The following is a 25082-nucleotide window of genomic DNA, read 5'->3' on the forward strand; positions in this document are numbered from 1 at the left end:
AGATACTGGGCTGGGAACTTTGGATTCTCAACTGACAGGTCATGATATATGTATTTCCTGTTTTAACAAAAGTGAATGAGAAAAAACAGGCACATATATGAAAAACACTTCAGTTCTTCTGAGAACTGCCTCATACCCTTTGCATGCATGTTTATTAAATGCAGAGGCACATATTAATTTTAGACAAGTGTAAATAGGTATTATGTGTTTTATTTTTCTGTTTCCTACTGGAATAATTTTGTAAGCCTGGAAATGGACTCTATTATCTTAAATTTATAGCTCTTCTGTTTTAAGTAAACATCAGGTACTTAGCTAATTAAATGTGATACTCTTAAAGTCTTGTTTATAGGAAAGTGTCAGCTTTCAGGATGTTGTCTGTAATTCTCAATAAAATTACGTAGAAAATGACAGCATAGTCTCTTTTCATAAGCTGACCTTGTAGCCAGCACTGCCTGAAAATGACTCAAAACAAAAATGATCTAAGGGTTGAAACAAGATAATATCAAATTGATGTCATAGTAATTACACCAAGTACCATTCAATCAATGGGTGGAATTTGATGTTGATCCCTAGGCTTAGATGCAGGTGGGAACATGCAGTTTGTATTACTTTGCTGGTATAAAAGACAGGTGAGGACTTAATTAACCACAGTTACTGAGAAATCACGAGACGAAACTAAAATCTCTCTTCAGACCCACAGTCATCTGCCCTGGGCACATCCTGCAGAAAGTTCTGAGAAAGGTAATGTGAATGAACTAATTTGGGGGGTTTTAGTTGAGGGGTAAAATATTTGAGCCTATCAGGGAGACTTCAGAGTCTGTGCACAAACCTTAGTAAGAAGAGAGTTAGATAGCCATTTACTCATTCTCTTGTCAGCACTTACGATTGAATGGGGAGGAAGTCTGCAAAACTGTGGTCTGTGCTCATGGGCTAAGATGTTATCTAACAGAAGCCAGAAACCAAACGTCTCCTGCCGAGATGCCTGAGTGCCTGTCAGTAGCTAAAAATTTTCCTCAAGAATTATTGGATGTCATTTGAAAGGCATTCTTTTGAGTGGCTTCCAGGAGCCAGGCAGAGGGCAAGCAGGTATTATGTAAGTTGCTGATATTGTTTCAGTAACCGTTTTTAAGTGATATATAACTGTATCTTGAAGCTGGCCAGTGATAAAGCACTCATTTGTTCAGGGAATGACTGTAATTTCTGGTTATCTTTTGAACTGAAGTTCCCATGCAGACTTGAATAATAACACTGGGATTTCTTGGACATCAGTGTTTCCATTTTCTTCTTTCATAAAAGGCTGCAAAAATGAAGTGGTATTATTTCTCAAACTATTATAGAAGGCCCTGCCGTGATAAATTACTTGCCTGTGTCTGATTGGGTAGCTCCAAGGAGTTTCTGGAAATATTTTCTCCAGTTAAACTTGAAGTTAGTGTTCTGTATCCATGGATTCTCTATCCTCAGATTTAACCAACGAGAGATTAAAAAAAAAAAAGAAAGAAAAGAATTGTGCTGAATGTGCACATTTTTCCTTGCCATTTACTCCCTGTGTAATATAGTCCAGCACTGTTTACATGGTATGTACACTTACTGTGTATTATAAGTAATATAGGGAAGACAAAGCATTCTATACCATTTCGTTAAGGAACTTGAACAGTTGAGAATTTTGGTACTTGGTGTGGGCCTTGGAACCAATCTCTTGCAGATACCAACAGACATCAGTAGTTTTATTTGCATTACTGCTAGTTGAAATTGTGGCTAATTGGGAAATTGAGATTAGAAAGCAAAAGTGTTCTTTGTCGCTCTTTACTCATGCTAAGGAACAGGATTTGGGTTCATGTGAAGAATTAGGGGCTGAGCCTGTGTGGCTCCCTTGGGAATGAAGAGCTCTATTTCATCCCCACTGGATATTTTTGTCATAATCTCTCCATCATTTTACTACTCAAAAATAACATATTTTGCATTAAAACAGGGATCTTTTTAGGTTTCTCAAGACATATTTTAAATAATTACTATGACACCAATTCAATTATTCAAAATTTTAGTCACATAAATTGCATTGCTAGAGCCTTGAATTATTTAAAAAAGACAAAAATGTGAGAAGGTTTATGTGTTTTTATTTCAATTTAAACATTAGATTTCTTTGGTTTATGATTTTTTGCAGTAATAGAGTCATTGAAATTTTGAATGAGTCATATTTCTTACCATTTCCTGCTGAAAAAGGTAGCATGTGAAAAGTGTGAGAAAAGCAATTGAGTGTGTTCCAGAACAGACTCTCAGTTTCATTGTACATTGTTTTTTAATGTGGGACTCAAATTTTACATGCAAAACAAAATAAGAGCTGGGAAACAGAAATGGCAAAATCTGAAGGTAATGTGCACCTTGTTCAAAAGCAGACAAAGCTAACCTGCTTTCATAAAGAGAAAGTTTATAGGAATTCATTAGTATTTCTATTGATAACATTGCAGCCTATAGCACCAAACTTCCATGCAAATAAATTTTTAAGAAGCTTATTTGAGTGATGGGGTGAGTAAGGGGGAGGGAGCGAGGGGAGGATGGAGGGAGGGAGGGAAGAAGGGAGGGAGGGAGAAAGATGCCATCCACTGTTCCACCTTTCAGAAGCCTCCAATGACCAGGCTGAGCTAGGCAGCAGCCAGGAGCCAGGAACTCAACCCAAGCCTCCCACATGGATGGCAAGGACCTAAGTACTTGAGCCATCACCTGCTGCCTCCCAAGGTACCTGCCAGCAGGAAGCTGGAATCAGCAAAGCACAGAGACTCAAACCCAGGCACTCTGACATGAGATGCTGGCATCCCAACTGGTTGCTTAACTGCTAGGCCAAATTTCCACACCTGAGCTTCCATTTCTCACAGAGTATTTTACTGTCCACTGTGATCGGGGGATGTTCCAATTTGGGTGCTTTACATCATTACAGCTGTATTGTTGTAATGTTTCACAAAGTGATCCAGTGGTTTCTTGGTTTCGCAGAGTCAGAGATAACAATACATGGAGGTACTTCAAAAGTTAGTGGAAAAATGGAATTAAAAAGATAAGTTTAAGGACAGCTGTTGTGGCACATGGGTTAAACTGCTGCTAGGGACACACTCTTCCCATATTGGAGTATCTGGCTCAAGTCCTGGCTATTCTGCTTCCAATTCAGCTTTCTGCTGAGGCACCTGGGAGGCAGAAGAGGATGGCCCAAGTACTTGGTTCCCTAAATACTTTGGGGAAAACCCAAATGGAGTTCTTGGCTCCTGACTTTGGTCTGACCCAGCTCTGGCTGTTGCAGGCATTTAAGAAGTAAACTAGCACATGGGAGCATTCTCTCTCTCTCTCTCTCTCTCTCTCCCCCTCTCAAGTAAATAAAAATAAATAAACATTAAAAAAATCCATCTTCTATGGCAGCACCTCTTAAAAATACATGTTTAGTTTGGTTTAAAAACTTTGAAATTCACGCATTTTCCATGAATCTTTTGAAGATCTCTCATAGAAAGGCTCCAGCTTCTCTTACACTCTAGGACTTGAGGGGGTGGACAGACACCTAGATTAGACTAGAGGCAGAGTCGAGGGCAGCATTAGTAATCAGATTATAAAAGACACCTGTAACACACGACCCGTGTGTGGACTGAGGGCATCAAGGTGAACATGGGGTAAATGTAATTCCGGGATCTCAGGGTAGTGCAAGAGGAAGTGCATTATCTTAGGGCCAGTTTATTTTCTGAGAGATGTCGATAAATCTTTTAAATTCTTTGATGTGTAGTTCTAGTTGAGGAAACAGGTGTTGTATAGTGACTTCCCCCACAGAAGTTAAAAGAGAATCAAATAAGTGAATATAGTTGGTAGCCAATGTTTTTCTTCTTTCCCTGCTTCACACCTATAAGACAGTAGTTCTATAACTTGATTTAATTATAAAATGTTTGAACTTCAGTTTCTCCAAAATGAAATGCTTTTTAAAGATAGTTCTGGGTTGGGAGTTTGGCATAGTGGTTAAGATGCCTCAGGACAACTGCATCCCAGATTGAAGTGCCTGGGTTCAAACCCCAGGTCTGCTTCTGACTCCAATACCCTGCTAATGTGTATTTGGGAGGTAGCAGGTGATGACTCAAGTGGTTGGGTCCCTACTACCCAAATGGGAAACCAGGAAGGAGTTCTCAGCTCCTGGGTAGGGCATGGCCCAGTGCTGGCTCTTAGAGGTATTTGGGGAGTAAACCACTGGATGGGAGATTTTTCTCTCTCCCTGCCTTTCAAATAAACAAAATAAATATATATTTTTAAAAATTTTAGAAAGAAAAGATTTGAAGGCAGTATAATGAAGTATGGCTCAGAGCTTGGAGACTAGAATTATAAAGAAACATTTTAAAATACTTGTATCAGATATTATTGTTAACAAATTCATGTTTTCAGTCACTGTGTAGAATGTCAACTCCAAGAGTTTCTCACACTTTATTCCCCAATAGAATAACTGACTATGTGTTATATAAATAACACCCCTCACTCCCAACACCACACACACGCGCACAGAAGAAAAGTACCAGGAGAATGTAGAGAAGCAAGATCATGGTCCCATAGCCGAGACTTTGGAGAAAGAGTTGTTGTAAGAGAGAGCAGTTCTTCCAGGTATCTGTTGCTATCTACCAAACCACTTGAAAATGTAGGAGCAAAACAACAAATTGTTATTTCTCAAGCTTCTCTTGGTGGATTGGACTCATCTGGAGGCTCAACTGGGCTTGTTATCTGGGATGGCTTCTTCGCTGATGTGTCTGATGCCTCAGTAGCTCTTGGCCTCTTCTGCCCTCTCTAAGTGGCATCTGATCCTGCAGGGTCTCCCCATGTGATGTGGCCTTTACATCCTATGATCGTTCACAGTAGCAGCATTTCTGTATGACAACTGATTTCTAGGATACAGGGAGAAGGAATTGGCAGGTCAAGTAAGGGATCAACCCACACTTGCCCAGGCCACTTGTGCCATATTCTATTGGACTAAGCAGTCCTGGAAGCCTTGCTTAGATCAAAAGGGGTACAAAGTAAACACACCACTGTTTGGTGTGGGAGTGACAAGGTCACAGTGCAAAGGACATAGGCTGAGAGACACTTTTGAGGCCATCTTTGGGTAGTGCGTACAACCTGCCACAGTAGAGAAAACCTAGGGACGATAAACAACAGGAGAGTTCTGGGTTCCTGACTTTGCAGCCCCTCTGCTCTGTATCTATTTATTTGTAAGTCAGAGAGTGTGTGAGAAATTCCCATTGCTAGTTGACTCCCCAAATGTCCACAACACCTGGGTGACCAAAGCTGGGTGCTAAGAACTCAGTTGAGCATCTCCCAAAGAGAGCATTACAACTGTCTTCCAGAGTCTGCATTGCAAGAAGTTGGAATCAGGAGCTGGAGTTAGGGATTGAACCGAGATTGTTGGAGGATGGATATGCACATTCTAACAGCCTTCTTAATGACTAGGTCCAACACCTGGCCTGACCCCTCTATTAGTTTTTTTTTTTTTTTTTTTTTTGACAGGCAGAGTTAGATAGTGAGAGAGAGACAGAGAGAAAGGTCTTCCTTTTTCTGTTGGTTCACCCCAAAGTGGTCGCTATGGACGGCACGTTGCGCCGATCCAAAGCCAGGAGCCAGGTGCTTCCTCCTGGTCTCCCATGTGGGTGCAGGGCCCAAGGACCTGGGCCATCCCCCAGTGCACTCCCGGACCACAGCAGAGAGCTGGCCTGGAAGAGGGGCAACCGGGACAGAATCCGGTGCCCCGACCGGGACTAGAACCTGGGGCGCCGGCGCTGCAGGCGGAGGATTAAGTCTACTGAGCCGTGGCGCCGGCCTCTGTTATTATTATTATTATTATTATTTTTGACAGCAGAATGGACAGTGAGAGAGAGAGACAGAGAGAAAGGTCTTCCTTTGCCGTTGGTTCACCCTCCAATGGCCGCCATGGCCGGTGCACTGTGGCTGGTGCACCGCGCTAATCCGAAGGCAGGAGCCAGGTGCTTCTCCTGGTCTCCCATAGGGTGCAGGGCCCAAGTACTTGGGCCATCCTCCACTGCCTTCCCGGGGCACAGCAGAGAGCTGGCCTGGAAGAGGGGCAACCGGGACAGAATCCGGTGCCCCGACTGGGACTAGAACCCGGTGTGCCGGCGCTGCAAGGTGGAGGATTAGCCTAGTGAGCCGCGGTGCTGGCCCCTCTATTATGTTTTTATCACAGAAAAAATCCTTATAAAATAAGGTGCCAGAATTGATAAATCAATAATCCAGTCATGTTTATCCTATTATTGAAAGACTTCAGGAAAATTAAATGCTTTTATACTTCAGTGCTTTTAAATGGGAGTGATACTTGGTATGTATATTAAAAGATTGTATGAAAACAGCTCAAATGAACATAAAAACTGAAATAAACAAATGCAAAAAGTTATAAGAAAGATAATAATGCTCAATATAAAAATTTCAGCCCTTTGGAAGTTTTACTTTTTTGGGTGATAGATTAACATGAGCCATTGTTTTGTACCTGATAGAATGAGCATTTACTTCTACAATAATTTTAAAACTTGAGTATTTTTCAGCAACAAACATTTGAAATTCTCATTTAAAGCAATATTTCATGGTGCATAGAAATTGTCCTATCCAGATTTTTCATTGATTTTCTGCAATATAGATTTAGTATACAGAGAATTTTAAAAATGCTGATGTGTGAGAAAAAACAGAAGGGCAAAGGAAAATTCCAAGATTTTAATTAGATAATTATGTTTGTGTTGTAAAGCATTTTAAAGTAACAATTAAATAGAATGTGTACATCTTAAGTCTATTAAATTTAGTCAATTAGGGAAAAAACTCCTTAAACTATGAGTGGTACAAGAATGGGCATAAGGGAACGGAAATCATTTTTATAATACTATGAGTCCTTCAACTTTCTTCTGAATACTGCTTGCTCTTTCTCTTTATTTTTAAAGTTTATTTATGTTTATTTGAATGGCAGAGCAAAGAAGAGGGCTGAAAGGAGAGAGAGACACACAGAGAGAGAGAGAGACAGAGAGAGAGAGAGAGAGACAGAGACATTCTTCCATTAGGTGTTTCACTCTCCAAATGGCTGCAACAGCCATGTCTGGACCTGTCTGAAGCCAGGAACAAGACACTCCATCTGGTTCTCCCCTGTGGATGGCAGGGCCCAAACACTTGATCATCCTCTGCAGCTTCCCAGGTGCATTAGCAGAAGCTGGATTGGAAGTAGATGCTGGTGTTGCAAGTCATAGCTTAACCCAGTGTGCCACAATGCCAGTTTCCAGCTTCTCTCTTTTTTTTAAATAAATATTCTATTATTCTGTATGCCCCTCCCACATTTTTATAGGGCATTGGAATTTGTGGTATAGTCTGTCTTCTATCGCCCACTTTTTTTAAAAGATCTATTTATTTGAAAATCAGAGTTGCACAGAGAGAGGAGAGAGAGAGAGAGAGAGAGAGAGAGAAAGAGGTCTTCCATCCGCTGGTTCACTCCCCAGATGGCTACAACAGCTGGAGCTGTGCTGATCCAAAGCCAGGAGCCAGGAGCCAGGGGCTTCTTCTGGGTCTCCCATGCGGGTGCAGGGACCCAAGGACTTGGGTCATTTTGTACTGCTTTCCCAGACCATAGCAGAGAGCTGGATCTGAAGTGGAGCAGCTGGGTCTTGAACCAGCACCCATATGGGATGCTGGCGCTTCAGGCCAGGGTGTTAACCCACTGTGCCACAACGCTGGCCCCAGCCCACTTTTTTTTTTTTTTAATTTTTTCTTCTTTTTTCTCCATTTCATATGGAAAAAGAGTTGACTCTGAGGACTTTGTGAAGCACAAAACACCATTCAGTGATGAATAAATAGAAACCCCATCCCAAATACAGCTGCCAAACTGTGTGACTTCACATGCCCTTATTTTCTAATGGACATTAGGGCAGTTTGGGAATTCTTATTTGTCTGCTCTGCCTGCTGGGCAATTACATGGACTGCTGAATACATGAAGCTCCTGCGTGAGTGTCAAAACACTAAAATGGACATTTCCTAAGGTCATGTTCCCATTTCTTTCAAATGCATGCTGTTATCGTCATTAGTTTTTCACTTATCCATTGTCTTGTCTCCAGCCTGCCAAATGTCTCAGTGTCTACACATAAAGATATTACAGGAGTCACCAGTTCAACTCCCAGTTATTTGCTTTCGTATCTGCTCTCCTTGTGCTCTGAGCTCCATCTTAGCCAGGGCTGGGACAGGCTAAGCCAGGAGGTCAGAGCTCAGTCCAGGTCTCTCATATAGGTGGCAGGGACCGAAGTACTTGAGCCATTACCTGCTCCCTCACAGAGTGTGCATTACCAGGAAACTGGATTGGAAGTGGGGTAATAGGGAATTGAACCACGCACTCCAATATGTTATGCAGGCATCCCAAGTGGCAATTTAACAGTGAATCAAACGCCTGCACCAAATTATTCATATTTCTATCACCCATACCTGGCACAGTAACTGGCATGTGGCAGGTACTTTAAATGCTTCAAAAGGTACTTTAAATATTCAAAGTATTAAATTTGGACCTTAGATTTTATACTTTTTAACATTTGAACTCCTGTCAAATGATCTAAAATCCTATTATTTATAAGATAAACATTAATGATCTATGTCAGATAATAGATAAGACAGATTTTGGGAGTATTAACCAGTTTCTCTTCTGTCCATCTGTCCCCACCTCTCCTTCCCTCTCTCCCCCTACCCCCAACTCTCAATCATCCCTTGTCATCACCTTGGGAGAAAACTATCAATGAATTTGCTGTTAGGTCTCAAGGCCATTGCCTGGAGCAATGTTTGAGCATCTGTTTGGAAGAAGTGGAAACCTGGAGGAAAATTGAATTTGGGGGTCTGGAGCTTGGGATCATGAAAGACACTCACTGCTGTTGTGGGGCTCAGAACATGTTACATGAACAAGGTAGAAACTCCTTGGAACAATGGCACACAAGGAAAGGAACGAGTAGCTAGGCTCACTCACGCCTGTTTTGTGGCTACTGAGCCCAGGCTCCTGAGATTGTTCACCTGGAGACAGGTGGTCTCGTGGCAGGAGGTGGAGGTGAGGCTTCTGCAGAGGGGCCTGCACCTTGGAAGTTGGTGAGACAGAGGCTACAGGTTCTACTTTCCTTTTAGACTTTTCACCTTCAAAGCTTTCATTAAAGCTGAATGACTGCTCTTTTCCCTAGACCAGGCAAGACACTAACACAGGTCTATGTCCCACTTAATAAACAATTATTGAATACTCATATTTCACCAGGCAACATGCAAGGAATTCAAAGCCTTAGTGTCAAAGGACTCCTTGCTATTAATTATCATTCACCAAAGGTAGCCTACTTTCCTCTCAGTGGTAGTTAGCTGATTAAATGAGGTTGTGGATATGAAGTCTTAGGTTAACCCTCTAGATGTCAGTTAGATTTAATCTGTTCGGTTAACATAGAATTATGCCTCTAATCCTGGCCAGTCATATCAAAAATGTGCTATGAGTCAGTTGAGCTTCCTGATTTGGAGAGGGCAGATGAGTCACCCCAGCTACCACCACCATTAGAAAACCCACAGACCTCACCCCTCCTCTGCAGTGGGGAGGTCTTTGCAAGTCAAGGGCAGGATGTCACATTGTTTCAAGCACTTGTAACTGACTTTGAGCAATGTCTAATATGTATATGTGGAAATGTATGTGTGTGCATGTTTCTTGATGTGTCAAAGTAAACATTGGTATGTACATATTTATGGCATATAGGGTACACTGCTAGAATATTTACCTATTTCATATATTTAATATATCAACTGTATATAATGATGATAAGCGGTATTAGGAAATATGTTAAATAAAAATGATAAATTATAGTAGTAATGTACTTTTTTATTTTTGAAGCAAAGGATTTTTCTTTTTATTTATTTATTTATTATTTTTTTTGACAGGCAGAGTGGACAGTGAGAGAGAGAGACAGAGAGAAAGGTCTTCCTTTGCCATTGGTTCACCCTCCAAAGGCTGCCGCGGCCTGGGCGCTGCGGCCGGTGCACCACGCTGATCTGAAGGCAGGAGCCAGGTGCTTCTCCTGGTCTCCCATGTGGGTGCAGGGCCCAAGCACTTAGGCCATCCTCCACTGCACTCCCTGGCCACAGCAGAGAGCTGGCCTGGAAGAGGGGCAACCGGGACAGAATCTGGCGCCCTGACCGGGACTAGAACCTGGGGAGCCGGCGCCGCAAGGTGGAGGATTAGCCTAGTGAGCAGTGGCGCTGGCCAGTAATGTACTTTTATACTTTCAAGAATACTATCTTTTCCTCACAGAATCTCATTATTTCAAGAATTAAAACTTGGGGGCCAGCGCTGTGGTATAGGAGGTTAAGCTTCTGCCTGCAATGCTGGCTCCCATATGGGCATTGGTTAGAGTCCTGACTGCTCCACTTCTCACCAAGTAAAGGAACCAAGACAACCAATCTAAACTCTAAAATTCTTATATATACTTTTTACTATTGAATTTGAATTAATTAATTCTCTTGAATTCTAATGATTTTTATATCAGTACACAATATCCTCACTACAGCTTATGTTATACTGATAGATTCACATATTAGCCAGCTATAAATTACATAGGTTGATGAGAACATATTGCACCTAATGAATTTATCCAAAAATATTTCGTTATTAAAGATTTCTTATAAGTTGTCATTCAAAGATTATCTTGTTCCTCAATGTGAATGACAACTCTACCTTGGCAACCAGAATGAGTTATGTTCTTTTCTTTTTTTTTTTTTTTTAAGTTTGTTTATTTATTTGAGAGGCAGGGAGACAGAGAGCTCCCATACTCTGATTCACTCTCCAAATGCTTGCAGGGGCCAAAACCGGGAGCCAGGAACTCAATACAGCTCTCCCGCATAAGTTGACAGGAACTCAACTACTTGAGTTATCACTGCTTCTCCCTGGTCTGCATTAGTAGGAAGCTGGAATTGGGAGCAAAGTTGGGACTCGAACCCAGGCACTGCAGTATGGATGTAGGCATCCCAAGCAGCATCTTAACAAACTGGCCAAATATCTGCCCTTCCTTTAGCATCATTTTATTGCTATTAGTATTGCTCTTCTAAATCCCCAATGTAACACCATTGTATTGAACATCTGTTGTGGGGCCAGTGCTGTGGCACAGCAGGTTAAAGCCCCAGCCTACAGTGCTGGCATACCATATGTGTGGCAGTATGAGTCCCAGCTGCTCCACTTCTGATCCAGCTCCCTGCTAATGTGCCTGGGAAAGCAGCAGCAGATGACCCAAGTCCTTGGGCTCCTGCACCCATGTGGGAGACCTGGAAGAAGCTCCTGGCTTCTGGCTCCAGATTGGCTCAGTTCCCGCCATTGCAGCCATTTGGGGAGTGAACCAGCAGATGGAAGATCTCTCTGTCTCTACTTCTTTCTGTACCCTGTCTTTCAAATAAATAAAATAAATCTTTTTAAAAAATGTGTTGTATGTAAGGCCTTGTGCTAGAGTGGTGGCAGATTATAGGGGCATACTTTTTATCTTTAGGATCCTTCCATATAGAAGGAGGGATAAACACAGACTAACTGGCTAAAGTTCAGGACACTTCATAGGAGGTCTCCTAAAAATTTATTTTAAAAGTGATGGGTCAATACTGTTAGAAAATTATTTATTCTGGTTTTGGGACTGGGTGAAACCTTCACAGCCATACTATCAGGTGGGCAACTCCTAAAGGACTCTGAGGTGGAAGGACTGAGAGCTAGAGGGTAATATAAGAGTTCAATGTAGGAAAACACAGCTTTTCTTGGATTCATATTATTTTAATGTGTTGGGTGGCAGGAGGTAAGGGCATATAAAGTGGGCATTGAAAATTATCTGAGATTGGATGATACAGCCTATGATATTTGTAAGGTCCTCTCTTAGAATACCTAAAGAGGATGATTTAGCAAATCTGACTTTAGATTGAACACATTTTTGCAAAGTAGCATAAATTCTAGCTGAATGAAATTATTTTTCCTATCCTGATTTTTTCTTTTAAATTTTAAAAGATAAAAACCTGAAGCTGATTAGGCTAATAAAGTATATGAAAATGCTTTACAGTAGAAGATAGCCCAAGTCCTTGAGCCTCTGCACCCTCGTGGGAGACCTGGAGGAAGCTCCTGGCTCCTGGCTTCAGATCAGTTCAGCTCCGGCTGTTGTGGCCAGTTGGGGAGTGAACCAGTGGATGGAAAACCTCTCTCTCTCACTCCCTCTCTCTCTGCCTTTCCTTCTCTCTGTGTGTAACTGACTTTCAAATAAATAAATATTTAAAAAAAAAAGAAAATGCTTTTTAAAAAAAACCCATGGGGGCAAAATGCTTAAAAAAAAAAAAAAAAAAAAGCCCACAGGGGGCTGGCGCTGTGGCTTAGTGAGTAAAGCTGCTGCCTGCAGTGCTGGCATCCCATATAGGCACCAGTTCAAGTCCTGGCTGCTTCACTTCCAATCCAGCTCTCTGCTATGGCCTGGGAAAGCAGTAAAAGTTGGCCCAAGTCCTTAGGCCCCTGCACCCATGTGGGAGACGGGAAAGAAGCTCCTGGCTCCTGGCTCTGGATCAGCACAGCTCCCGCAGTTGTGGCCAACTGGGGAGTGAACCAGCAGATGGAAGACCTCTCTCTCCCTCTCTCTCTCTCTCTGTCTCTCTCTCTGCCTCTCCTTATCTCTCTGTGTAACTCTGATTTTCAAATAAATAATAAATCTTAAAAAAAAAAAACAACACAGAATCTCAGGATTAACACATTTCTCCTGGGACCGGCACTGTGGTGTACTGGGTGAAGCTGCTGATTGTGAAGCCAGCATCCCTTAGAGGTGCCGTTTCCATTCCTGGCTGCTCCACTTCCACTCCAGTTCCCTGCTAATTTGCCTGGGAAAGCAGCAGAAGATAGCCCAAATGCTTGGGCCCCTGTACCCGTGTGGGAGACCTTGAAGAAGCTTCTGGCTCCTGGCTTCGGTTTGGCCCAGCCCTAGCCATTGCAGCCATCTGGGGAGTGAACCAGTGGACAGACAATCTCTGTCTCTCTCTGTCTTTCCCTCTCTCTCTCTCTGTAACTCTCTTTCAAATAAAATAAATAAATCTTAAATCTTAAATCTTCTTGTTTAATATCATTTCTCTTAAAAATAAAAACAGATAGTAGTTTCTGCTATGGTAAGCTACAGCAATGGTGACTTGGGTCCACTCTTCGAATCTTCTTTGCTCTTTTTCATAAAGCAGATTCTAAAATGACATTGACTACATCTTCTCACATTCTGAAATCTTGTTATGAATGTTTCTTTCTGAATTAATTTTGATATAATTGTTCATGGCATACTGGCTCAATTTTCATAATATATGAGCTGTAAGATCAAAGCACAAAAATAATACTAGTTAAAAAAGGAAACCAATTTTAATTCTGAAAATTTCCTTATGGCTTTGTATATCAGTCAAGGCAGTGGTTCTCATTTTTTTTTTTTTTTTTGCCTCAGAACATTATGCAGTCTTAGAAATGATTGAAGAGCCCAAAGAATTTTGTTATTGATTTCATATTAACCAATAGCAAATGCGTTATAAACTAAGAAAAAGTTTTGAAGTACTTATTTTAAAAAATGTTTATTTAAAAATTTTCATCTATGTGAAAGGCAGGGGATGGGAGAAAGAGGGGGAGAGAGAAAGCGAGAGAGATATCTTTAATTCACCAGTTCATTTCCCAAATGACTGCAACAGCTAGGGCTGGGCCAGACTGAAGCCAGGAACCAGACACTGTAGGAAGGTCACCTGAGCCCCAGGGACTGTTGCTTTTCATGTTGCACATTAACAGGAAGCTGACTTGGAAATACCTAGCACTTGAACTTAGATATACTGATATGGAGTGCGGGCATCCCTTGTGGTGTTTTAACTGTTCTTTCAAATGCCTGCCCATGTTTAGTTTTGTGAGAAACTGCCAATTTGCTTTCCAGAGTGACTGTATGATTTCATAGTCCCATTAGAAAGTCTGAGTTATAATGTTTCTTTGCATCTGTGCCAATATTTGGTGTTAATTTTTGTTCAAGCCATTCTGAAAGGTATGTGCTATTTCACTGTTGTTTTATTTTGCATTTTCTTAATGATTGATGATGTTGAATACTTTTCATGTGCTTCTTTTCTTTTTTCATGTGCATCTTTTCTTTTCTTTTTTTTTTAAAGATTTTTATTTATTTATTTGACAGGTAGAGTTACAGACAGTGAGAGAGAGAGACAGAGAGAAAGGTCTTCCTTCCATTGGTTCACTCCCCAAATGGCCGCCATGGCTGGTGCTGTGCCGATCCAAAGCCAGGAGCCAGGAGCTTCTTTCCTGGTCTCCCATGTGGGTGCAGGCGCCCAAGCATTGGATCATCTTCCACTGCCTTCCCGGGCCACAGAAGAGAGCTGGACTGGAAGAGGAGCAACCAGGACTAGAACCCGGCGCCCATGTGGGATGCCGGTGCCGCAGGTGGAGGATTAACCTAGTGCACCACCCCACTGGCCCCATGTGCTTATTTTCTGTTAATAGATCCTCTTCATTGCAATGCATATTTTATAATTGAGTTGTTCATTTTTTCCCCTGTTATTGTTGAGTTTTGAACATTCTTTATATTGTATAGATATTCATCCTTTGGTGGATGTATGGCTTACATATGTTCTCTCTAGGTCTGTAGCTGGTATTTTCATTTCCTTAACAGGGAATAACCTACAATTTGAATAAGGTACAATTTATCCATTTTTCCTTTTTATGAATTATGTCTTTGCTGAGTCTAAAAACTGTCCACTTAGCCTTAGGTCCTAAATTTTTTTGCCAAAAATTTTATACTTTTACATTTTACTTTGAAGCCCATGATCAATTTTGAGTTAGTTTTCATATGAGGTGTTGGGCCTGCCTTCCTTCCTTCCTTCCTTCCTTCCTTCCTTCCTTCCTTCCTTTCTGATTTATTTATCTGAGAGGCTGAGCTACAAAGATGCAGAGGCAAAGAGAGAGAGCGGGGTCCTCCATCTGCTGGCTCACTCCCCAAATGGCCGCAACGGCTGAAGCTGTAACGATCCAATCCAAACCCAGGAGCCAGGAGCTTCTTCTGGGTCTCCCATGCGGGTGCAGGGGCCCAAGCATTTGGGCCATCCTCCAATGCTTCCCCAGGCCATAGCAGAGAGCTGGATCGGAAGTGGAGCAGCTGGGACTTGAACCAGAGCACATATGGCATGCTGGCACTGCAGGCTTTACCCACTACACCACAGCGCCGGCCCCAGTTTTTCTTTTTTTTCCTTTTGTTATGGATGTCCAATTGCTCTAGCAGAAGTTGTTGAGAGGGTAGAATTCCTCTGTAATGTTGCTTCAGTTTGTCAAAAAACAGCAGAGTATATTTCTGTGAATCTATTTATTTTTGTACAATTTCTATTTACACATTTTATTTGAAAGGCGCAGAGAGAGAAAGAGGGAGAGAGAGCATTCTCTTCTATGTTGGTTCATAACCTCAAATGCCCGCAAAAGCTGGAGCTGGGCCAGGCCTAAGTCAGGGGCCTACAGCTCAGTCTGGGTGATCCATGTGGATGTCAGGGACCCAGCTAATTGTGTCACCATCTGCTGTCTCCCAGAGTGTGCACTAACAGGAAGCTGCAATCAGGAGCAGAGCCCGGACTCAAACCCAGGCATTCTGACAGGAGATGTGGGTGTCCCACGTCTTAACCACTATGCTAAATGCCCTTCCCTATGTAGGCCTATTGCTGAGTTCTTTATTTTCTCCCATTAGTTTATGTATATAAGCCTTTGAAAGTAGCATGCTATGATTACTGTAGCTAAATGATTTTTCTTTTTAAAGATTTATTTATTTGAAAGGCAGAGCTACACAGAGAGAGAAGGAGAGGCAGATAGATAGATGGGAGAGGGAGAAAAAAGAGAGAGAGAGAAAGGTCTTCCAGTCTTCCATCCACTGGTTCACTCCACAATTGGCCCCAATAGCCGGAGCTGTGCTGATCTGGAGGCAGGAGCCAGGAGCTTCTTCCAGGTCTCTCATATGGGTGCAGGGGCCCAAGAACTTGGGCCATTTTGTACTGCTTTCCCAGGCCATAGCAGAGAGCCAGATCGAAATGGAGCAGCCGGAACTAGAACCGGCATACATATGGGATGCTGGCATTGCAGGCAGCGGCTTTACCTGCTACACCACAGCACTGGCCCCAGCTATATGATTTAACACTGATAATAGTGATTCCTTCCATTTTGTTTCTATAATTGTTTTATCTATTCTAGATCATTTGCCTGTCAGTATTATTATTTATAGTAATAATAGTCTTAAATACATCTACAAAAATTGTGATAGGATTTTGGTAGGAATCTTACTCAAAAAAACAGGTTAATTTGAAGAGAATTGGCATCTTTACTATGTTGATTCTTCCAAGGCTTGAACATGATATATTTTCCCATTTATTTAGATCTAATTTCCTTAGAATTTTGTAGTTTTTCAGCATAAAAGTCCTGACATATTTTGTTAGATTTATACCTAAATACTGTTTTTGGAGTGATTGTAAATGGCATTGTGTTTTTTATTTGTTTCCAGGTTATTTTTAATGTATAGAAATACAATTAAGTTTTGAATGTTGTTCTTGGGCTATGCGATCATACTGAAGTTATTAACAGTTCCAGCAGATTCTTTTTGTACTTTCCTTGGAGTTTTCTTCTTCTTTTTCCTTTTCACATAGGTGATCAGGACATCTATGAATAGGGGTAGTTTTATTTCCTCCTTTCCAATCTGTGTGCTTTTCTATTTCTTGCCTTTTTGAGCTGTCCAGAATTTCCAATACTATGTTGATCAAGGGGTGAAAGTGGACATTCTTGCCCTGCTTCTGATCTTAGGGGAAATACGATCAGTTTTTTCACCATTAAGTCTGATGTAAGCTGTACGATTTTTTTAAAATCAAGTTGATAAGCTTCCTTGATTTTTGTTTCCTTAGAGTTTTTATCATAAAAGAGATTAGATGTTGCCAGATGTTCTCCCTTAGTCAGTCGATATAACCATATAACTTGTTTCATCTTTTTATTTTATTTTATTTTTTTATTTTTGACAGGCAGAGTGGACAGTGAGAGAGAGAGACAGAGAGAAAGGTCTTCCTTTTAGCCGTTGGTTCACCCTCCAGTGGCCGCCGCGGCCGGCGCGCTGCAGCCAGCGCACCGCGCTGATCCAGGTACTTATCCTGGTCTCCCATGGGGTGCAGGGCCCAAGCACTTGGGCCATCCTCCACTGCACTCCCTGGCCACAGCAGAGAGCTGGCCTGGAAGAGGGGCACCGGGACAGAACCAGCGCCCCGACCGGGACTAGAACCCGGTGTGCCGGCGCCGCAAGGCGGAGGATTAGCCTAGTGAGCCGCGGCGCCGGCCAACTTGTTTCATCTTTAACTTATTGATATGGCAGATTGTATTAAGTGATTTCCAAATTTTGAGTCAGCTTTGTATTCCTTGAATTATTCCAAGTTGATCATTTGTTAATAGTTAAAATATTATTTATTTATTTGAGAGACAAATGGAGAGAAAGATAGATAGAAGGAGAGGAGAAGAGAGGAAGAGAGAGAGAGGAAGAGAGGGAGAGAGAGAGAATATAAGATCTCATCTGCTGATTCACTCCCCAAATGCTCACCGTGATGAAGGCTGGCCTGAGTGAAAACTGGGAGCTTGGAACGTAGTCCAGGTCTCCAACATGGGTGACAGGGTCACAATTACTTGAGCTGCCTCTCAGGGTCTGTATTAGTAGGAAGTTGGAGTCAAGAGCCAGAGCTGAGTGTCGAGTCCAAGTACTCCAACACGGGAGACTGATGTCTTAACCACTGGGCTCAGTCTACTGTTACTTTGTTTAGAATTATTGTATCTAATTTCATAAGTGACAGTGTTCTGCAATTTTCTGTTTTCTTTCTTTCAGTTTTATCTTTGCCTGGTTTTGTTTTCAGGGTAATCCTGACCTCATCGAATGAGTTGAGAACTGTTTCCTCTTCAATTTTCTAAAAGAAATTTTGTGAAATTGCTTTTAATTTTCCTTTTTTTAAGATGTTATGATTTGTCTTTTTATTGGCATTTGATATTCTGTCTCTGTTATCTTTCATGGTTTCAACATGAGTATACATAACTCTTTCACTTATAAACGGGAATGAAAACTGTCCCTTTTATCCAATGTAAGATTATTCCTAGGACACGTGAGGATGCAATCCAGTTTTCTGTGTTTCCTCATTCTCAGATGCAGTGAAGTTATGCACACACACTGTTAAGGTCAAGCTGTATCTATAGGTATAGGTATGTAAAGAAAGGATAAATGTACCTGATGGGAAACTGAAATGGAAGACTTTAGTCAACATTCTCTGTTGTCTGCTCTGCCACCTTGTTAGGTTACCATTTGCTCATTGCTAACAAGAATTTTGACCTCACCTACCACCTGTGAGTGAAAAGCAGGATAAACATTGTCCTTCTTTCTCTTCTCTAGCTTGGGAATGTGAGAAATGGGAAGGATGGTTTCAAGTGATTATATATTTTATATATTATATAGAAGTTTATGTGTATATTCTTAGATATTACCAAGTTTAAGTTCCATGGTTTATAAATGAAGTAATCAGGCTTATTAATGGACAACATATTTCAAAAGAAGGTTTATGGTTGCTGTTAGGCCTAATCTATTGGCTTATATGAGAGCTGGAAAGATTCAACTCCCTACTTTTCTCCTAAAGAGAAGTTGGATTTTTTAAAATTTACAGTGCTTTAAAGAATGCTGGGAGCTGAAACCAGAGGGATCAAGGCATTGGTGACTATTATGACTGATAACGCTGAGACTATTGATTGTTTTCATGACCAGGAAGCCAATTTCACATTAATTTTCTTTTTGCCATGTCTTTTTTTGCAGAAGAGCCATGGGTTACTACAGAAAATATGCAGCCGTCATTCTGGCCACATTGTCTGTGTTTCTGCACATTCTCCATTCCTTTCCTGATGGCGAGTTTGCAATGCAGGGTGCGTGACCAAACTTGGGTTTGAAGCAGTAAGGAGAACAGTTTCTAGATCTACATCAATAACTCCATTAATTACATTTCCATCTCCGTAGCAAATGTGATAAATCTTCGCTGCTGGATATGTATCTAGTCACTTGTAGGTTGTGAACATAAAATTAAATTCAGTTCAGAAAATGTACAGTGAAAACGATATCTTACATATCCATTAAATAGCAGCCTGTACATTTTTGTCTGAAATACATACCTTATGATTCTTTATCTAAGTTTCACAAGAAGAAAATACTTCTCATTCATTTAACTGTTCTATGTTTTGGGTACATTTCTCCCAGGACATTTGAGAAGATTTTAGCATTGCCTTTGTTGATGAATTTTCACATCAGTTAACAAGTGAGAAAAACAAACCATTTTATGCAGTAAATTTGTTTGCTGTATTGTTGGGGAAAAAATCTCATCTAGCACCTGATATAATTCCATTGGCTTGACATTGTGAGATATTATTGGTTAGAGTTTCTCTCTAGATAAATGGTAATATTTTAATCCCAGGCCCCAGTGCAGATGCCTGATTTAATATCAGGCTCTCTACACTCATCAAGCTTTCTTAATTCTGACATATTTTTCTCTGCCAATATTTGGAGTTTCTATGGGGAAAAAAACAATAGCAGATTCTAAAGGGGAAACATTCTGCCCCTGGGCAAAATTCTCCTTCCAAATGAATGTGGTGTTTTCATCTGTCAAATTTTGTTTCTTCTGGGCATGCTATTAGCACGGAGACAGAGAATCTGCTCCTGGGAGAGCCAGAAACTACTACGACTGAGATTTCCCATGCATGTCTCCAAAAATTGCCTTTCCTCAAAAATAATTACCATCAATTCAAATAGATATCAATGGAAACTAACATACAGCAGAAAATATTTTAAATATAAAGAAGAATATTTACCATCTTATAATAACAAAAAAATTATAATTTCTCCTTGAATCTGTTTTTTCTGATAGGTTGTCCAGAATGTAAGCTAAAAGAAAACAAATACTTCTCCAAGCTGGGAGCCCCAATTTACCAGTGCATGGGCTGCTGCTTTTCCAGAGCCTATCCCACTCCAGCAAGATCCAAGAAGACGATGTTGGTTCCCAAGAACATCACCTCAGAGGCCACATGCTGTGTGGCTAAAGCCTTTACCAAGGTAAGAAGTTCAAGGGCCCCAGCAGCTTTTTGTCAGCCCAACCAGAGAAATATTCACAGAGCACAGCCACAGGATTCAATGTCATAGGTGTCTAATGACCCATATTTTGCTGGGCATTTGTATCCTGCAATTAAGAGTCAGTTGCTTTGTGAATATAGACTGGACTTATTCAGAAAGAAGAGAATGGGGTAGAGGTGGCAAGAGGAGATGTTGGGTTGAAGTATAGCACACCTAGTCATGGCAAACCTAACCTTTTATGGTAAAACTATCCCTTGAAAGGAAGAAAATGCAAATGGTAGAAGTATCTATTTAGTTCAACTGGGTATAAACAATTTTATGTATCATTTTTCAATTTTGTCTATTATATATAATCTGTCTATGTACCACCTATCTAATCATCTATCATATTTTTTCTTCCCCTTTAGGCTACAGTAATGGGAAATGCCAAAGTGGAGAATCACACAGAGTGCCACTGCAGTACATGTTACTATCACAAATCCTAAGTATTTTGCGAAATGCCATGTTGATGACTGCTGATTTCCTGGGATGCAAAATTAAGTTGTTCAGTGCTTGTGATTCTGTGAGATAAAATCCTCCTTTTCCTTACCATAGCATTTTGACATGCTTGAGGTATACACTGTAGCCTTTTTTGCTTTTTTCCTTATCCTACAGTAGAATTGGCAGCCTACTTTTTTTTTTCATGTGGAAGGAAATACAGCATTTAGCATGACCTTTGGAAATAAAGCCTTTTAAATCATCAATCATTGAATTATCATTTTTTTCCTCTAAAGTAAAGCCAATTGCTTTTGGTGGGATTCACTGAGAGAAGCGAGCCAATGAGGGAGGTAGGGCCTCATGTACTTAGTGACTTCACATTGGAGAGTCTTGCTCCCTCCAAGCTGTCAAGAAGCAAGCTGTGAATCCTTTCAGATAGTGAGCTAGTTTGACATAATTCACTGGGCTGAGAGAAGAAAATATGAGAACTTCTGGTGCTATTCATTTTAAACCACTTTACTTTTCCATTTTGATGGGTTTTATAAAAGCACAGATACATGGGTATGGTATATATGTATATAATTTATAAATAAGTATGCATACATTGATGATATTTCGTCAGAAACTTAAATGGTAGAAGTATTCATTCATAAAAAGAAAAGTGGAGACTACTGCCCTGAGTAGAGGAAAGACAAAATCCGTCCCAGTCTAAAGTTTCTATGTGCTTGACTTATGCCCAGCCAAAAAGGAAATGCGTTATATTAGGCTTTGGCAGCCTGACCATCACCAAATGGTGGCTAGGGAAAGGGAATTCTTGCCTTTAAATAGAAGTGGACTTGGCTCTGAAATTCCACAGGAGTCAGATCTTCTATTCCTTGGTTAGGTCAAGATGAGAATAAATAAGGGATGAGCAAAATATTCACTGAACACCAAGTGTGGGTCATGTAGAATACCAAGCACTCTCATTTAGTTCTATGAAAATGTTTAAGAATCATACGATGCTTCAAAGGCATGTTTATTGTGCGTTAATACTTAGAACAGAGCTAGTCCTTACCTGGAGGACAATGGTTTTATATCCATTACATTATATTAGCCATGGTAGAGATCAAAGCCACCCGAAAGTTCTACTCCTAAAGGAGTCTGAAATTTTATAGCTGAAACCTGAGAAAAAAATAAAATCATACCAGGCATAGATAAGGTGTTCAAAAAGAAATTTCAATCATTATCAATATGTAAAGATTCAATTTCTGTGAGATGAGTTACTTACTTAGCAGGTTGATAAACATACCAGGTTTTAGAGCAAAAAATTAAAATGGGTACAATGTACTGTTTAAGAAAAACAGATGGGGCCTGCTCCATGGTGCAGTAGGTTAATCCTCCACCTATGGCACCGGTTCTAGTCCTGGCTGTTCCTCTTCCAATCCAGCTCTCTGCTGTGGCCTGGAAAAGCAGTAGAAGACGGCCCAAGTGCTTGGGCCCCTGCACCCATATGGGACACTGGGAAGAAACACCTGGCTCCTGGCTTTGGATCAGCACAGCTCCAGCTGTTGCGGCCATTTGGGGAGTGAACCAATGGGAGGAAGACCTTTCTCTCTATCTCTCCCTCTCACTGTCTGTAACTCAACCTCTCAAATAAATAAATTAATTAAAATAAATCAATGACTTTACTGATAGAAACCCACTTGAATAACTAGCTCCCAGACTGAAATATAGAACATGTCCATAACCCAGAAAGCTTCTTCTCAAAGCAATAGTCTACACAGGCAGCTTAAAAAAGAAAAGAAAAATAGAATTGCACATGAAGACATCAGTTTTTTCATTCTTTCATTTATTAGTTATACATTTATTGGATTGTAGTAAAGTGTTGATATATTGTTAGATCATGAGATTTCAGATATCAGGATTCTCTTACAGATAAGGTTGAGAAAATATAAGGCAACTTAATCTAAGAGAGCAATGGTGAGGATCATTGATTCAATCAGATATTTAGTGGAAATTCATTGAAAATCTACTAAGTATCAGATCATGGGAGTTTGGAGGGTTCCTCAGGAGAGGAAAGCTATGACATCCTTGTCTGGAGAGTCTTGCTGGTCTGGGATCATCCTATTTGGCAATAGGAGTAGAAGGAATCTTCAAGGGATAATGAGAGGGGAAAGGGACGTCGCTGTGGTCATCCAACTCAGCCAAATCAATCCTGGTCAGCCCTGGAATGAATTTTCACATTCATATTTACCTCCTGTCTTACCATGTGTCAGGCGTGGTACTGCTCCTTGAAGTACAAGATGAATAAAATGTACACCCTGATATGAAGTAGTTCACAGTCCAGTGGGTGAAGAGAGACAAAAACAATGAATTAAAATCTAGTGAATGTGTGCTGTGGGAGAGGTGACTTTGGTTATATAAAAGGAGGATGGCTAACTCAGCTTGCTGGGGTTTGTCATGAAGAGCTTCCTAGGGTAAGCCAATGCCTGAAGACAAGCAGATAGGTAGAGGAGGGAGGCATTCTAGTTTTAGGAAACAGTGTAAGCAAACATCCTGAAATGGGAAATAGCGTGATAGTCACAGAATTGCAAGGAATTCAGTGCACTGAACTGCAAGAAGCTGGATGGAGTCCTGGAGACGTGGAGATGAACAGTCAACTGTCAAGAACGTTGCTGTGTATCACGCAAAGGGACGCAGATTTCAACTAGGAGGGCCTGAGGGCTCCTGAAGCCACAGCATAAACCCTGCATACCTTTTGCAGGATTTATTTTGCTTGAAGCTTTGGAGATATGTGCTTTAAAAACAAAAATGGATGTATTATAGAATACAATCCAAAATCTCAAAAATGAGATTAAAAACAGTGTCTTAAAGTGAAACTTCTTACTGTGGGTGGGTTTTCTGGTTCCTGCTCTTCTGACTTCTCCCATTTCATTTTTCATGCACCAGGAGTACTTAACTTGGAGTTGGAGAAGTTCTATTAGAGAATAGGTTCAGCTTTGCAGTTTAGAAAAATCATTCTGGCAGCATAAAGGAGACTTGAAAAGGTGAGAGCTGGGATCTGGCATCACTAGTTAGGCCTTTGCAGTTGCCTTGTCAAGAGATGGCCATGGCCTATAGGAAGTGAGAATGAGGACAAGAGGAAGCATTAGGAAGAACTGGGGACATGGTTGTGGGTGTTACTCCTGGTTTTTGGGACAGCTGCTGGATGACTGTGCCAATACCTGAGAAATGGAAAAAGTTTGTGTGGCAGCAGAGAAGGGAGATGACAAATTTGGTTGGGGACCTGCCTCATTGGAGTGCCAAAGAAATACCAGGTAAGCATGTCTGTCAGGCAGTGTGCACAGTGACACGGAGCTGAGGAAAGGACCCCAGCTTGGAGGGTCAGACTTCAGAGTCATCAGCAGTTGGTGAAATCAAAACCACTGGGGTTACCAAGATTGCTTAGGAGGGCGTGAGGGAATGCGGAGTAGATACTGAGCCACTAAGGGTAGATTCTGAATAAGCCAGGCTGAGAAAGTGGCCATTATGACTTTTGGGATAGGCACCTTGAAAGCTCTGAGAAAAGATTAGGATCTCAGATATACACCCTGAGAGGAGGAATAGAGGCAGGCATGGCTCTTGCAAATTTGTTTTAAGCCCATCTGTGAAAAATACCTAAAAGAAGTGTTAAAGTATTCTTCTTCAGTATTGGCAAAATTGTTTTAAAGTGGAAGAAAAATCACAGCTCTACTCATTTCCACACAGTTGACCCCATCCCCACTTCACTGTCAGAATCAAAACAATCACCTGTAGTCAAGATCTCTAGCTTGTGTAAACTCTTTGTACAAATTTGACAAAGTTGTCCTCTCTGGGCAGGTGCAGTACCGTAAGTAAATGGCTTCTCAGTCAAATAGCCCAGAGAAAACCTCTTTCCTTCAGAGAAGGGCAGAGAAGGGCTGGATATCCATCAGCCTTTACTCACCGGGTGGGCCCTTTGTGCAGTACACAAGGTAGGCAGCCTTACATGGCATCCCTGCCCATAACCTCATCATCCTAATATGACCACTGGGACAATGTCTCAAACTGGTTTAGAATCTTAGTTGACATTAAAGATTCCAAATGTCGATGTCTTCATTTTCCTTATAGCACTGGAGGAGGGCAGGCTCTTGGAGAAAATGGTGTCCTCAAATGCTGTTTTGTTTTGCTGTTTCTATTTATTTAATTATGGGGAAACTAGAAGAGATGTCCAGAACTGGAAAAATAACAGGAAGATAAAAACCAAAAATGTATTTGTAAATGACCATGAAGCTGACACGAAGAAGTCAGTTAGGATCCCAACTGGACTAGAGAGTTCCTTCTACCTGACAAAAAGTCAGACATCAAACCACCTAACATCAGGCCAGTACTTTTCTCAGAGCTTTCCATGACTAACGTGTTGATGAGACACTCTCAGCCTCACGCAGACTGCAAGAC

The 25082-nt window shown here is 41.1% G+C and overlaps 1 protein-coding gene across 2 annotated transcripts; it reads left to right on the plus strand.

Moving 5' to 3' along the window:
- Positions 1 to 614: 614 nt before the first annotated feature.
- Positions 615 to 20905, plus strand: CGA (glycoprotein hormones, alpha polypeptide). Of its 2 annotated transcripts, XM_008262720.4 has the most exons (4): positions 615 to 741; positions 18870 to 18976; positions 19969 to 20153; positions 20579 to 20905. In XM_008262720.4, exons 2-4 carry the CDS (start codon positions 18877 to 18879, stop codon positions 20654 to 20656), a joined length of 363 nt encoding a protein of 120 aa, XP_008260942.1. In that variant the 5' UTR covers positions 615 to 741; positions 18870 to 18876; the 3' UTR covers positions 20657 to 20905.
- Positions 20906 to 25082: the final 4177 nt, after the last annotated feature.

This window comes from Oryctolagus cuniculus, chromosome 5 (genome assembly GCF_964237555.1).
Source record: "Oryctolagus cuniculus chromosome 5, mOryCun1.1, whole genome shotgun sequence".
In the NCBI taxonomy this organism is placed as follows: Eukaryota; Metazoa; Chordata; class Mammalia; order Lagomorpha; family Leporidae; genus Oryctolagus; species Oryctolagus cuniculus.

Excerpts from the sequence above, each read along its gene's own strand:
- CGA (XM_008262720.4), top strand. The coding sequence starts at position 18,877 with ATGGGTTACTACAGAAAATATGCAGCCGTCATTCTGGCCACATTGTCT. Across the intron at positions 18,977-19,968 it reads TGGCGAGTTTGCAATGCAGG|GTTGTCCAGAATGTAAGCTA; the intron begins GTGCGTGACCAA and ends TTTTTCTGATAG. Across the intron at positions 20,154-20,578 it reads TGGCTAAAGCCTTTACCAAG|GCTACAGTAATGGGAAATGC; the intron begins GTAAGAAGTTCA and ends CTTCCCCTTTAG.